Source organism: Pterocles gutturalis, unplaced genomic scaffold (genome assembly GCF_000699245.1).
Source record: "Pterocles gutturalis isolate BGI_N339 unplaced genomic scaffold, ASM69924v1 scaffold8915, whole genome shotgun sequence".
Lineage (NCBI taxonomy): Eukaryota > Metazoa > Chordata > Aves > Pterocliformes > Pteroclidae > Pterocles > Pterocles gutturalis.
Genome location: NW_010138216.1, coordinates 52,109 through 66,911, shown reverse-complemented (window position 1 = coordinate 66,911; position 14,803 = coordinate 52,109). Strand labels below are relative to the sequence as shown.

At 36.5% G+C, this 14,803-nt stretch overlaps 1 protein-coding gene across 1 annotated transcript in view; it reads left to right on the top strand.

Annotated features, from left to right (window-relative positions):
• Positions 1-2,526: 2,526 nt before the first annotated feature.
• The window catches only part of LOC104468683 (guanine nucleotide exchange factor VAV3-like), a gene marked incomplete at both ends in the record, with an annotated part of 63,870 nt that continues 51,593 nt past the window's right edge, over positions 2,527-14,803 (top strand). Inside the window, 3 exons of the mRNA XM_010082904.1 lie at positions 2,527-2,628; positions 5,144-5,244; positions 13,848-13,870. Coding sequence (XP_010081206.1) covers positions 2,527-2,628; positions 5,144-5,244; positions 13,848-13,870 — 226 coding nt within the window. The remainder of the gene's footprint in view (positions 2,629-5,143; positions 5,245-13,847; positions 13,871-14,803) is intronic.

Sequence of the window (14,803 nt, the reverse complement as noted above, 5' to 3'; positions counted from 1 at the left end):
AAGTTGTATCATATTTTTTCAGTTCTGTATTCTGCTACTTATGCAAGTAGGAGAAATGTATCCAAATGTTAGCATACAGTAGAGAGCAGAAGTTGTAAGTCTGTTTATCTGGATAAATCTATCTTGTTTAGGACATTATAATCTGATAGTTAATCCCATAAGTGCAATAAAACAACTCACGTTGAAAGAAGGTGGAGGACCTTGTGACAGCTCTTCTGTGAGGCAACAGCTTCATTCTTTGCCATTTTAGCACTATGCTTTTTTCGTCTCAAGAATAACTTTTTCTATTAAGGACTGTAAAATGAAACTGAATGGCTTTATAAAATATAAAGAAACTCAGATATTACTTTTAATATAAAGAAGAATGAACACAGTGTATAATTTTTGTTCTGTTAATAGGAGGTATATTTTCAGTAGTTCGTGTATTTCAATCTCTGTGGAAGATAGCCTGAGAGAAGAATGGAAGAGAATTATCTTCCTTTCGTATGTAAAAAATAAATATGTGACTATATATAAAGATATAGTCATATGCTTGTGTTAAAGAACTGTCTGTATAATGTTGTCATTTTTGTCTTTTTGTCCACTGTGCTTATTATTTTTGAAGATTGATCCTGTTCTAATTAAACAAATTGAATTTTTTCTTTCTGTGGGTTTTTTTTTTCCCCCCTTGTGAAAAAATGGTCAGGTTGTTAGGATTAATTTGATATACTTTCAAATCTGATTAGTCTGCAGGTTAGGCTGATACTTTTGACATGGTTTTGCAAACTATCCTGGTCTGAACCAAATTGTTAACAAAAAGCAGCTTTTGTTAGGGGTGTAAGTACTGTACTGGGAGTACTAACATGTGCCTTGCTCTGCAGAGTTAACAGCCCAAAAGTAGTACATTGTTCTGGTTTAAAAAGTTCTTTACTCTTTTGAGCTTATTGATAACCTGTACCTTCCTGCTGTGAATGGGTAGTATCCATACCTGTTCAGTTAGCAGGAGTTGTGGCATTGACCTCTTGCATATCATAGCAGAAAGAGAGATACTAGTGAGCTAGTTAAAACAGTACTGAGTGTAATGTTATTCTCAAGCATAAAAGCAAAATCCTGTTTGCTTTTTGGGTGCAGTTTCATTTTCAGCACGTTCATTTTCAGCAGGCAGATTAGAAGACTGACCTTTCTGACTCTAGGTACTTAAACAGATTCTTTGAATGTTTTTTTCATAAGCCTTTTCATTCAGTCCTGGAGAGATGGATGCTTGCATGGTTACCTATATTTATGTTTTATGGCAATTCGTGGCTGGTCTATGTTTTAGTCTAGTAGTTCTTTGTAATACATAAAAATGAAACTTCTCTAAGTATCTCCAACTTCAGTGCATGAATTTGTAATTTTGTATGTCAGAAAAGCTTCTGGTCTTTCCTTTTGAGTGTTTTAGTTTCTTACGTTCTTACCCTCATGATTTTTTTCATATTTTCATTCTTATGCATCATGCATTCTCATTTTTTTGCTAGAAAAAACACCTGAAATTTACAGAATCCTAAGCATTCCAATATAAAATAATATTTAAAAATACATTAATCCTTACTATATGTATTTTTCTTGTCTGATACAGTCTAGCATAATATAATTTTGCACCTAGCATTTCAGTGTTACTGGTTTTGACAGTGTAAGCTAGTTTGGGAATCTTCTTTGAATAATTAAAAAAATAACAAATTGAAATTGAAAATTCATATTCTCCCCCCCCAGTTGTGGAAATGGGGAGTATGACAGAACAAGTTGAATGGATTACTTAATAAAATTCAAATAAACCTGCAAACAGTCACTAGTGCAACAAACTTATAAGTGGGTAATTTTTAAATTATACTTCTGCTTTTAAAAGGGATCAGTAGGGAGGCTAAAAAAATCACATGTACAGTAATGGACCAGTGCTTTGTACATAAATTTGATCTTTGGAAATAAGTCTTGTCAATAGTGTGTTGGTATCTTATCAGTGTGAATTTTATTGGTTAAATTAAGGTTATGTAGCAACAGCTGTAGGCTTTGGGCAGCTCATTTAGGAGAGACTAGCTAAACCCCAGTACATATTTTCTAATTGCCTTTGAAATCACTTGTGTTATCCAGTGTATTGCTGTATAATTGTGACCTAGCTGTCCCAATTTGCTCCGTGTGTTTTCAAATGTGGTGGTTCCCAGTATGTGTTGCTCTTCCTTGTACATCCACATAACAAAATATTTAAGAATGAAAGAGTGCCTGAAATTTTTCTCGTTGCTTGAACAGGAGTAAAAACCAGATGATGTTTGTTTTGATGTATAGTTTTCTAGTCACAGAGTGTATTTTAAGGACCAGGTCTGCATAATACCATAACTCAGATTTCGTATCAAGGTGTGTGCTAAAGTCCATATTTCTGGTTCACCTCCATGAAATGCACTGAAATGTAAATAAAACTAGTTGTTTGTGGATTCAGATTTCTGGCTGAGAATGCTGCATTATGTTCTAGATTTCATCAATTTAAAGCAGAATTTCAATTTATTTTTTTTTTTTTAGGTCAAACATACGGCCAGACTATGCGGATACAAGCTTTCATGAGTTTAAAATGCATACCTTCAGTCGCGTGACATCTTGCAAAGTCTGTCAGATGCTTCATAGGTAAGATTTTTAAGATTTTTTTTTTCTTTTCCCCAGGTGAAATATCTGAGTCAAAGGAGTGTGAGTGTGTGGAAATACATGGCTAACTGGTTACCTGTCCAAGAAAGACAAGCCATGAAGTCATATGTAGTATTTCTTCTTGTATTAGCAGGTTTTTATAATCAAATTTCTAAATATTAGTGGGTGTGCTGTTAAAAGCTTAAAACCTCAAGGTGCTCCTCAGTTATCAGAAGTCTGGTTTGTCATGATTCTTTGAAGAAACTTCCTTTATTTAGTAGAGGAATTATTATGTAAGAGTAAATGACAACTGTTTTGCACTGCCATGACTGTTCAACAGGTCTCCTTGCTGTAGACCACCAGTCACAAGAACAGATGGAATATTTTTTCAGAAAATCATATGATGATGATACTCATAAATGGTTGAAACAAGGAGATTGTTTTATGAGACAGAAAATAACTGTGAGGCATTAACAGGCATTTCAGAACTGGAGATACGTAGACAAATTGAAGATAGATGTTGCAAAGCTAGATAAGAAATGCTAGCAGACAACTAATGCTTTCATGAACAAGGATTTGTAAGGCTAACTTAAGCTAAGAAATTCCATGTTTTCTGCCTCTTTCCTCTGAAACACACATGCTTACACGTGTGTAGTTTCTTATTTGTTATTTAAGCTATCTTTTAGGAGCTACCTTGTTTTTTTGTAAATATGGAATGTCCAACAGTGTAGAGATATGTATGGAAACTAAATTTCATAGTTGGAGCAAAAGCTTTGCAGACTTTGGGCAGTTCAGGTGCTCATGTTGCATGTTGTTGATCCAAAAAGTGTAGCCAGAGCATTTTAGAAAGGGCATTTGAAGTGTGGGTAGTGCTTTTGTTAAGCACAGGCATGGAGTAAAATAACCTCAGGCATGTTCCTTCCTGTCATGTAATTTTTTCCTTTAGCAACCTTTTTCCTGAATAGTTGAACTGGCTTGGATTTTCAGAGGTGTGGTTTTTTTTGTGTGTGTGTGTTTTGGTGGTATTTTTTTGGGTTTTTTTGGTTTTGTTTTGTGTTTTTTTTTCCTCCCAATGCAATAAGGTCTAAGTGACTATGGTGCAGACATCCTGAACCTTAGTGATGTTGGTGAATTTCTGAATTTGAGGCAGTGCAGTTGTGTCATTGTGTCTCTGTTACTGCACTGACTGCTGCTGCTGAGAAACAGCTGTCTTGCTTTCAGGACACAGCCCGCACAATGCTGCATTGATCTGCATAGGCATGCCAATTTGCTCAAAGATAGCTTGGGTATCCACAAGTGCTACTTTGTGGTATTTAGACATGACCCTTGTGATGTGTGTGATTTAGACATGACCCATGAATCTTAGTGCCTTTAAGTGGGGATAAAATCGTAGTCTTAGAAGCATCTGTAGTGAAGGATAATGTTACATGCTTAATAATGTTACATTTTATCTGCAGAATCTTGCATTGCTTTGTGGCAATGATGAAAAAAAAGGAAGACTGTATTACAATATTTTTATATTTTCTATTTATTTGTCTTTAAGTTTGTGTATTCCAATATTTAAAAATACTGAGCTTCTGAATTTAATTAAAAATATATTTCATCACAACAGTCTAGAAATTGCTGTAGTAAATAGCAGTTGCTGAACATTTCAGGTTTAACATATTCAGTCCTGTGTTCCGTATGAGACACATGATTTTCCTTTGAAGCTGAAGGTGTCATGTTAGACTAGGATGCATAATCACTCCAAACTTGTTAGGATAATCTTGGAGATGGACAGGTCCAGTGTGAAGAGTCAGCAGATACACCAGTAGATGGAACTCTCATAATTGCTAAGAGATGCATGTAAAGAACTGTTTCCCTGCTAGCCATTCAGTGAATGGAGCCTAGGAGAAAAGCCATACAGAAATCTGAAAATAAATCAGTTTCCTCAGACTCAAAGTGGGGGAATTGGAGACCATTTAGAGTAAGGAAAGTGACTCCTTATTTAGCAGCTCTGAATGTCAACTAAGGTATACCTGTACCTGGATATCTTTTTTTTTCTTTCTTCCTTAAATGAACAAATTTAAAGTCAAGAATATTTGCAATGTTGCCTATAAACTTCTTAATGCTTAAGTATATATTCACACTTACAACTGTCTTGAAATGGATCTTATTCTTCATGTTGTCTAGGCAAATTCCCATTGAGATAAAATGAAGTGTAGATCTACAGTAGGATAGATACATAATGGTACAGTTTCAGGTGTACTGTGCTAGAGTTCCTTTGGGCTAAATTGAAATGAAGATTGTTATTCTAGTAGTAGTCCAGAAGAACTGTCTGGTTGTAATTTTTTTAAATGGCTAGTAGCGAATAAAAGCAGAAGAGCTGCTTGTCAGTTGTCACTTTTTCTTGAGCCTTTAAGGACTATCATTATGGAGAACAGCAAATGACTTTTAATACCTGCTACCATGTCCCTTATGTCCTTTATGCATGGAATTTATCACCTCTAATGTATCACTACCTAATTTTATTTTACAGGGGAACATTTTATCAAGGCTATTTATGTTCTAAGTGTGGAGCTGGAGCACACAAAGAATGTTTAGGAAGATTAGACAATTGTGGCAGAGCTAATTCAGGTGGTAAGTCATTTTTATTGTTAGAATACCGTTTTTAATTAGGAGATAAAACTTGCTAGATATAATTAAGGTTTAATTTACCTCTAATTTGTGTTTATTGTAACATACATACTTCTGAAACTACCATTTATAAGCACAATTAGAATTGCATTTAGAATTCATAGGGATTTTTATTGCTACTAAATGGAAATGTTTGAAAGCAGGAGAGAGCTGTTATAGGTCAAACCCAATTTCTTCGTCAATGTTGCATACGACAAGGAATTGCTCTCATTTTAATTGTAGACTGCTCATATGTAACACCTACTGTACAGCATATGATCTATCATCCTTGTGGTTCTCCCTTGATGTCTGTCAATTTTCATGTTTTCCTCTCAGCTCCTAAAGCTGTTTGTTTGTGTTGCCTCAGCTTCCTCTTTCATCTCTTTGGTTTCCATGGTTTCTGTCCACTCACAATATTCACAAAAAGGTGATTGATGGCTCTCTCCTTCCCACATCTAAAGACCATTTTTTTTTTTTCCTCTTCATTTAATTGATTGCTGTACTCTGTGGGTTTCTTCCCTGGTCATTGTCATTTTGCACTTCCCATATTCCTCTACTCTTTGCAACCATAAGGACTCTTTTGACTTCATCTACCATTTGGTCTCCTTCAGATGACTCCAAATTTGACCTCTTCCCTTTCTGCTTGGTTTTGTAACCCTAATTGTCTCTTTGACATCTTCTGGATCTCCCACTGCTAATGCCAGATGTTAGCTGTCATCATTTGCCCCTCTTTCCTTCCCTGTATGTATTCAATTGGTGGCAGTGAGTTTGTTACACTCCAACTAGCTAGTCACATAACCATAATCCGTTTTTGACTCTTCTGTCTGTCCAGGTTCTTAAGTATTCTTTCTTCTTCCTTGAGGTTATTTGGTGCTTATGACGGGGACAACTGATAAACACCCCAAACCCTGAATTTCCTTCCCCATTAATATGTTTGAATTCCTGTTGTTTGAATATGTCTGAAAGGGAGCAGCCATTGGAACACATGATGATCTCTGGAAAGTGTAGTTGTATGTGTTGGGGAAGTTTCTAATTAATTATCCTTTCACTTCTCTAAAACCTGTGCATTTCTTTCCAGAATTATTTCATAATAGTTTGTGAAGTTACTCATGTTTCACATAAGCTCCTGCAACCTTCTCCATTGGGTTATTTTCTTTTTGACATTACATCTATGATCTTTGCAAAATGCTGCTGCAGAGATAATGTCTCTCTCACTGCTTGAATTATATTGTGATTTCATCCACTGCTCTTCACTAAGCTTCCACTTCAAGATTTTGGTTCTAGCTTTTTGTTCCTTTCAAAATGATATAATCTTGTTTCTGTCTTTGTCCCTGTTTGCATTACTTCCCGACTTCTACTTGGCTTTTGTCTCACTGTGCTATTTGCCTGCTGCATTCTTTCCTGAAATCATCAGGATGGCCAGGTACTGGCTTCTGCTGCAGTCAGTGAACTTTTTCTTGGTTGCCTGTATTGGAGATCTTCCATGCTATCCTCCCAGCCTGGACTTTGTAAAAATAATCTTTTATAGATCTGAAAACCATACAAGCAATCACAGTATTTTTAATTGAAATCCTTTTTTGGAACACAGATTTTTCATAAGACCTCCTATGGATATTCTAAAGAAACCAAATATTCAAAATTATATTAAAATTGAATATTTTAAAGCAATTATGTTTAAATTAATGAAGTGGGAAAAACAAACATACTGTTCTTCACAAGGGAGCGATCTTCTGTGGTATAAACCACCCGTACTTCTACTTTTTTCTTTGTTTTGCACCTTCTGTTTTAATCACTTTTGTAGTTTTTATTTTAATTGGATAGCTGGCACCCTAGGAGGCAGGAGCTTGTCTTTCTATTCCTCTGTAAAGATCTGTGGACACATATGGTGCAGCTTGTATCAGTAACAATGATCATAAATGCCTAGATAATACAAGGTCTTATTTCTTGCAGTTTTCCTGCATATATACTTAAGTAATGCTGTGCACTTGCTAGAGGGAACAAAATAAAGAAAAGAAGTAATATTTCTGCTTCTTTGTAAGTGGAATAAATTAGCATTTTACAACTTCAAAGGAGCAGAACGTTATTTTCAATTTTACTTTAAATCACTGCCCTGATTTTTGTAAAACGATGGTGTACTGAGTCTTTCTTCAGTGAAATTGGAAGTAACTGGATTGTTAAGATACTGTTTTGTGTTACACGTTAAGCTTACAGCCAGGTGTTCTGCTCTGTCCTGTCTTCAAACTTCTCTTTCTCTTTTTAGTCCATTTTTCTTCTCTGCGAAGGCTCACAGATTTCTGTAGCTCTAGTACAAGCTAGACGAGTTGTGTATATTCCACCTGCTCATGAGGCAAAATGACAGGACATGCTAAGCTGTGGCTTCCTTACAGACTGCTCTGAGAGTATATCATAGCTGCAAAAACAAACTCTAGATTACAGTTCTTGCCATGCTTCCCCTTGTTCTATGAAGGAATGATTGTGGAAAGGGTAAATTATTTTGCCCGCTTTGTTGAAAATGCATCCTCTATCCACCTGATGAGGGACTTTGGCCAATGAGTAGGAAGGGCAATCTTGAGATTTTTCGCTACTGTTTTCTCTTTTTACTCTTCATTTGTCTTTTTAAAAAGAGGTGTTGATTGAGCAGTGCTGCCTATTCATGATATGCACAGGGTAAGGAAAGCTTTAAGGAGGAGCTTTACCAGTTCCTGCTTCCCTATATGGTCCAGAAGGGGATGGGACAATTCAGACTCTTAAATATTGATTTGTGCAACTAGAGTATGAATGATTTCCAGAGCTATGTTTTCACTTTTCCAGAGCTGTGCAGAGAAGTGAGGTCTCCCATGAGTTATCTGCCATGCCTGCTAAGTTATGAAGTTATTAAAGGAATGGAGACGCAAAGATATTATGTAAAATTCAACACTTTCACTGCATTTTGTGGAAAAAGTATGCTCTACATGCACAATTCTAACATAGTTTTAATTTTGAAGCTTCTCCTTTTGAAATCTTTAGATAATTTATGATAAATTTATTTTTTGTAGTAATGTCATTTACTGCTCTTATGGGAAATTAGCAAAGGTGGCCTGAGAGTGCTATTAGATAAGAAGTTGTGGTACATAGCTGGAATGCTTCCATAGTAGCAAAATGCCTGGGACATTTATTGTATCGCTACATATTTCTTTTGTTTCTAGGGGACTATTACATCTAGCTTCACAGAATATAATAGACATGAAACACAATTATCCTTTTAGGAAACTGGACATTATTATTCCCCAGTCATGTGGTATTAGTTACAGCCACAGACATGGAATGTATATATATATATCCCATGATATGTGTGTGGTCTGTTCAATGTGGTGTTCTGTCATTCTGCCAGTGGTTGATTTCAGATGTTTCACAGGAAAAGTGCAAATCCTCTGTGTGGTAGACAATGCCCAGGAATGATGCTACTTTCTTAATCCTGTTAAATTTTTTTTTTAATCTTTTTGGTGTTTTAAGAGTTTTTACATCTTGTTAATGTTTTTGCATAGCTTCCCTATTTTTGTTGATAGAAATATCTAACTGCATTTCAGAAGTTTTGGAACAGTGAGTTGTGGCTTTTTGGTTTTTGTTGGGTTTTTTGTAGGTTGCATATCTTATCCTTGGTTATGTTTGACCTTTTTACCTTTTTAATTAAACATGTGACTTTGTGGGGTTTTGTGAGAAGAGTTAATGGAAGTCTTGACTGACTGCTTCTGTATGACAAATTATTTTGTAACTTTGCATGACCTCTTATTAGTGTAGTCTCTGAACTGAATAGTCTTAAATACTTTTTATTATTTTTTCGTAAGTGGAACTTTTCCTATGCCCTTATTTTTTGTTCCCATTCTGTAGACCTCTTCTATTTCTAGAGTTCTATTTGAAAAGAGCTGATCCAAATTCAAAACACTGCAGTGAGAATATACCATTAGGTTTCTTAAAAGCATTTGAAATTTCCTCAGCATTTTCTGTTTTTATACAGTTTAAGATTTTGGTTTATTTTTAGACCATTGAGCAGATGTTTTTGCTAGCCTTTCTGAAATGATTCTTAGAACCTCCCTCAGTGGATTAAGTCTTTTTGTATTTCATTCCAAGTCACAGTTTGTGAAAATTCAAAAGACAGACATCCAAAGCCAGATGAAACCTTTAGAATGACAAATTTAATAAGAGTCAGATTTAGATGATACACTTAAGAGAGAAACATTGACAAAATCTGAAGATAAATTGCTGTGTTGTCACGCTATGCTTTATACACAAACATATGCCAGCTCTTCAGATGTGTTGCTTCAAAGAAGGCCAGTTCAACAGACTGTAGAAGTTGCAACAACAAAAGATGAAGAGTTAATCAGTTGAATTAATAAATGGAACAAAATGTCTGAATGTCTGCATTTAGCCCTTCTAGTGTGGTTATTTAATTGTCCCTGCCCTTGTTGCTGTAAATTGGCAGTGCCAGTTGAAGACTTCTGTGCTCATTTCTGTCATAACTGAATGCTGCCCTGCATGTGCTCAAGTAGTCCTCTGCATTTTCATCTATTATAGTTTTATGCCGTATCACTTAATTTTTCTGTGACTTGAAATCCTCCATGTCCCATCTTTTTTGCTAGTGTTCTGATGAACTCCTTCAAGTCTAATTGTGCAGTCTTAAACACAAGTTCTTATCAAATCCTTAAACACATGGATTACAAAATGGATGCACATAGTTCTCTGTCAGGGCCATTTATAAGGACATACGTGGTGTTCTTTTCTCTGGTGGCTGATGTGGAGGTCTCTTCCCTTTTTACCTCTTCTGACTTCTCAACTGCACTCCTATGCCTTATTTCAAGGCATGGGACTAATCAGAAGGGTTAATACTTGGGAAAGGTTAAGAGTGGGACCTTGGGTAAGGGAGCACGGGTGAGACTGGACAAAGGGAGAAGCCGTCTCCCCCATTATTTGCACGTTCATTGTACACGTTGTTCCATGGTCCTTGCAATTTCTGCGGGGGTCTTCAGGATTGATGAAACAGTATCACTCTGCCCAGAACACACTGTAGAACTCCAGGCTGTTTTCTGGTCTAAAACAGCAGTGTTGACTATCCGTGTCTATTGCCCGACTGGAATTTTTCCAAGTCTGTACAATTATATTGAATTAAGTATTCTCAAGGAAATGTTTGCTGATTGAACAGACTATTGAATAGTTCAGTTAGAGGAACCTTCAATAATGGTTCTAGAATCTGAAAAGGTTTTGAATATTTTAAATGCAGCGCCAAATCCACAAAAAATTCTTCTTTATATCTCTGTTCCCAGGAAATATTAGAAGCATCTCTCATTAGGGCATAAATGGATTAGAAAAACATTAACTGGGCATTTTTATAGTATTTTTTAGTTAACTTATACATTATTCCTTTCTCCTTAAGATAATTTCATCTGAAGAAGTACTACATTTCCTCAGGTGGAAAAGAAGCTTCCTCAACTATGTGATGAACTTGAAAGAAAATGTTACCATATGAATGGGTTAAGTTTAGAGTTGCTTTCATATGGTAATGTGTATGCCCAAAAATATAGTCCATGCTGTTTATGTAATAATTGCTTGCTACAGCACATTAGAGGTTATTCATAAAAAGCATGTGTTTTTGACATCTAAATAGAAACCAGCAGCTTTCCCTGTTTACCTTTTTGCTGGCTTGATCAATAGTTGCGAAATTGCTGGCTCTCCTCCAAACCTACCATGTCAACAGCATTGATGAGTAAATGCTCAAGTCCCAGAATTTCATTGGAGTTGTGCCACATTTTATTTAACTGCAAAATGGGTTGAGCTGTATTGTTTAACTAACCGTCCTTGCTCAACCTGAACAAAAGTCACCTAGGAGGCTTGATGTTTTGTGCAGAATCTTACGCTATAGTACTTCTAGGTCATGATTTGCTTTATTTTGATCATGCAATGACTGGCTAAGTGACCAGAAAGGAGAAGGCAGTCCCACAGCTCCTTCAAAATGGCTTACTTTGTGGTTTCTGCATGTAAAATATTTTTAATTTTCTTTTAAAATAGGAAGGTGGGTAGTTTTACTACATATCCTTTTTCTTTATTCTCCATTTAGTTAGCATGTAAATCCAGCTGCTCTGTTGCATCCCTGAGGAGTAGTTTATTCCCATTTTCTAATCTGTGCTCTATCACTTATTGAGGCCAGCTGCTGCTCTTGTTGCTTTTGTAGTAAAATATAATTATGAAAATGTGACCCAATGGTATCATGTCCTCAGTGAATAAATTAAAAAAAAAAAAAACATAAAAATTGTGCTGAACTATAGCAGTAAAAGTAGCTTGCTGTTGGAACTGAGAACTCACTGGCTTGATAATTTCATTGGCACATAGGTGATGTGCAGGAACTTGAAGTAAAATTGTCTTGTGTAAAATATCTGCTGGTGGATATCCTCAGACATTCTTTTTTTTTTTTCCCTAAAAATAGAAATAAATAGAAACGAGGCTTTTTTTGGTCTTGTATAATCTTTGGAAAAATTATTTCTCACAAGGAAGCAATTCGCATAATTCAATAGAAAATATTCTGAAATACAGGAATACTTAAACTGTAATGAAATAACAAGACAAGAGTCTTATTTGTTGATTAGGCTTATATGTGGAAATACAGATAATGGCTATTTTTCTGTTCCTGAAGTGTTAATAGTGAAGTAATAAATGACATTTCAATCCATCAGTGTTGACAAAGTTTTGGGCTTTCCCACCTGTCTCCATTTTCGTGAAATTTATTTTACACAAATTATCAGGAGTATTTATTGCCTTCCTTGTGTAATGATTTCTTGAATCCAATTATTGAAAGTTAATCAGTGAGTTTCTTAATTATTCATTATGAAAAGTGTTGGGATGCTGCAATCACCAAATGGAAGCCATTCGTCTAGTTGGGTTTAGGATATTGCCTACAGGAAAAAATAATATTTGACAGTAGCCATTAAAAATCAGATTCATGCATTCTCATTGGAGGATAGAATGTAATTTCTTTTTTTTTTCTCTTCTGAATCTGCAGAACTAAATATAGGCCACTAAAAAAAGAAAAAAAAAAGCCCCAAGTCTGGATTTAAAGTTTTGTACCCCTCCTCCCCCACAAGTACTTACCTTCCCTTCATTTGAAGTAGTTTATGAGGCTGCCATGAAACATTCAAAAAGGATTATTTTATTCAGATTTTGGCAAAAAATCTGAAAGGTGTATCAAATTGAGAAAGTGAATACAAAAATTAGATTGAATTTCAGCATCAGGACTTAGGCAATTAATTCCCTCAGGCTCCTTAGAAAACCTCACTAGTCTGCCTGCATATCCTCCTTTGGGGTGGTCTTATTTTTCTTCTTTTTGCTCACTATACAAATGCAAATTAATACTTTTGGAAAGGTTATAATCATAAAAGTGTTTTCTGTGGATAAGAAGATGATGTGTCTTTGGCGTACTATACGAGAGAGGAAATGGTGACTGGAAGCGTACGTGAGAAGAGAGCTTTGCCAGTGGTAAACAGGCTGTGCCTCCCCGGCCCAGCCCAGAGTCCTCAGCGGGTGTGCTTGGTCTCGGCATGCTTTATCTTCTTTGCATAAAATGTTAGAAAGCCAAAGATTTTTTTTTCCCACACCTTACTATTTAATGTAATTCTTTTTAGCGGAACAAAATCTACTTGCAGTTAAAGCTTTTTAGTTGATTTACTGTGAATATGGCTTACTGTTTACAAGATACAACAGTAAAAGTTTTCAGACATGATGCAGTACAGAGCAGGCATGTGCAGTCTGTGCTTTGCCTCAGCAGCATGTGCAGCCCTACAGAGTGAGCACAGGTAAATACACCCGTGTACGCTTTGATAAGACACTGAACCAAAATCTAGAGTACACCCGACTGCCTGCTATCAGATTAGACATTCAAAGAAAAATGTAAAAAAATATCTCTTTTTATATTCCTTGTGATGTGTGGTGGAGTGCACGTGCAGAAGTGTTACTGCTCTGATCTCCCACAGGACTGTATTTTTTCCTCATTTTTAAATAGTGCAAGAAAATTCATAGCAAAAGAGGCAAAAAAGCAATGGCTTCAGAGTCTGTGGTATACTAATGCAATGCTGAATTGAACTTAAAGACACAAAATATAGAAAATTTTGAAGCTAAAGGCATGCATCTTATCTTGATATGTGTTGGTGTGCTCTGAAAAGACAGAGACAAGAAAAGGTGTAAACTTGACTTGCAATGACGAGTCTATACTTACAAAGTATTTTTGAAATGTTCTAAAAGCTTATGAAGTTTAGTGGACCGGATTGCCATGCCCCTGCTGGAAAGCGCAGTATGACCTGCAGCAAGGAGCCTTTCTGAGGCGGCTTGGCGCTGCTGGCAGGACCAATGAGCGGGGAGGAGAGCGCAGCGGGGTTTGCACAACAGGACCTGGCACAGCCCCAGGCTGCTGGGGCGGCTGCAGGTATCAGGTAGCGAAAGAAGGCAGCAGGGTTTTCCGTAATGCAACACAGTGCAGACTGAGATTGCTGTACAAAAAGTTTACCATTTACAATCGCCAATAATGCCAATTTTTACTTACGTTTCAGAGCACGGGAACCTGAAACATGAGGTAAGGATTCATTTTGCTTTGCATGTCATGTTTGTTTTGTTGGTGACATAAGAGCTTCTTATTTACTTTGTGCTCATGCTGTTGGAGCAGGTATGTTTTGCTTCTGCGTTTAACAAGAGATTTCTTTAGAGTGGCAGAAAATAGAAGTTGTCTAAGAAACAAGGTACTAATAATTAGATATAATGATTCTGTTCAAAGCATGAGTCAATTTTCAGTTGATATGGCTGAATGCCAAGAGCACTGGAAGGGGTGGAGATGTGTTTAAGTTACAGGTAAATAACCATACATTGCTTCACAACTAATGTCTAGATCCTTACTGTTCCTAGACCAAATCTGACGGTAGTGACAGTAGAGTTAAAAGTAATCTTTTTTTTTTTTAATGCTAGTGAGACTTGCTGGAGTAACATGCTAGTGTACCCAGTCTCTGCCATGCCAGGCGGTGAAGGATTGGCAGGGCAGTGTTTGCCTCTTCATGTAAAAAGACTTGAGTTGCAGAGCTCTCCAGTGGTTATGGATTTTATATAATTGGGAAAGAATGGTAAAATGGGCCCTGTACAGAGGAGCTACTGTGGTGCATGCAGGGTACCTTGCTGTCAGCCCAAGGAGGCTGCAAGCTGCCTGTGGTTGTTTTCTCACCAGCTCCTGGTGCCTTCCCACTGGCGTACGGAAGGGCATGGCAGTTGGGTTTGTCTGCTAGGGCTACAAAAGAGAAGCAGCACTTTAAATGTGGAATATAGTAGTTTCTAGCATCTATTTTAGATCAGAAGTTTATGGTAATTTAACTGCTTGAATGACACACTAGTTATGAGCAACATACGAGCGTGTATGTTACTTCTCTCCATAAGCACGTATGTGTTTGGTGCTGTCACTGAAACAGGCAAATGGAACTAGAGGGACGTTCCAGCTGATACCTCTGGTGCTGAGGGCAGTCAT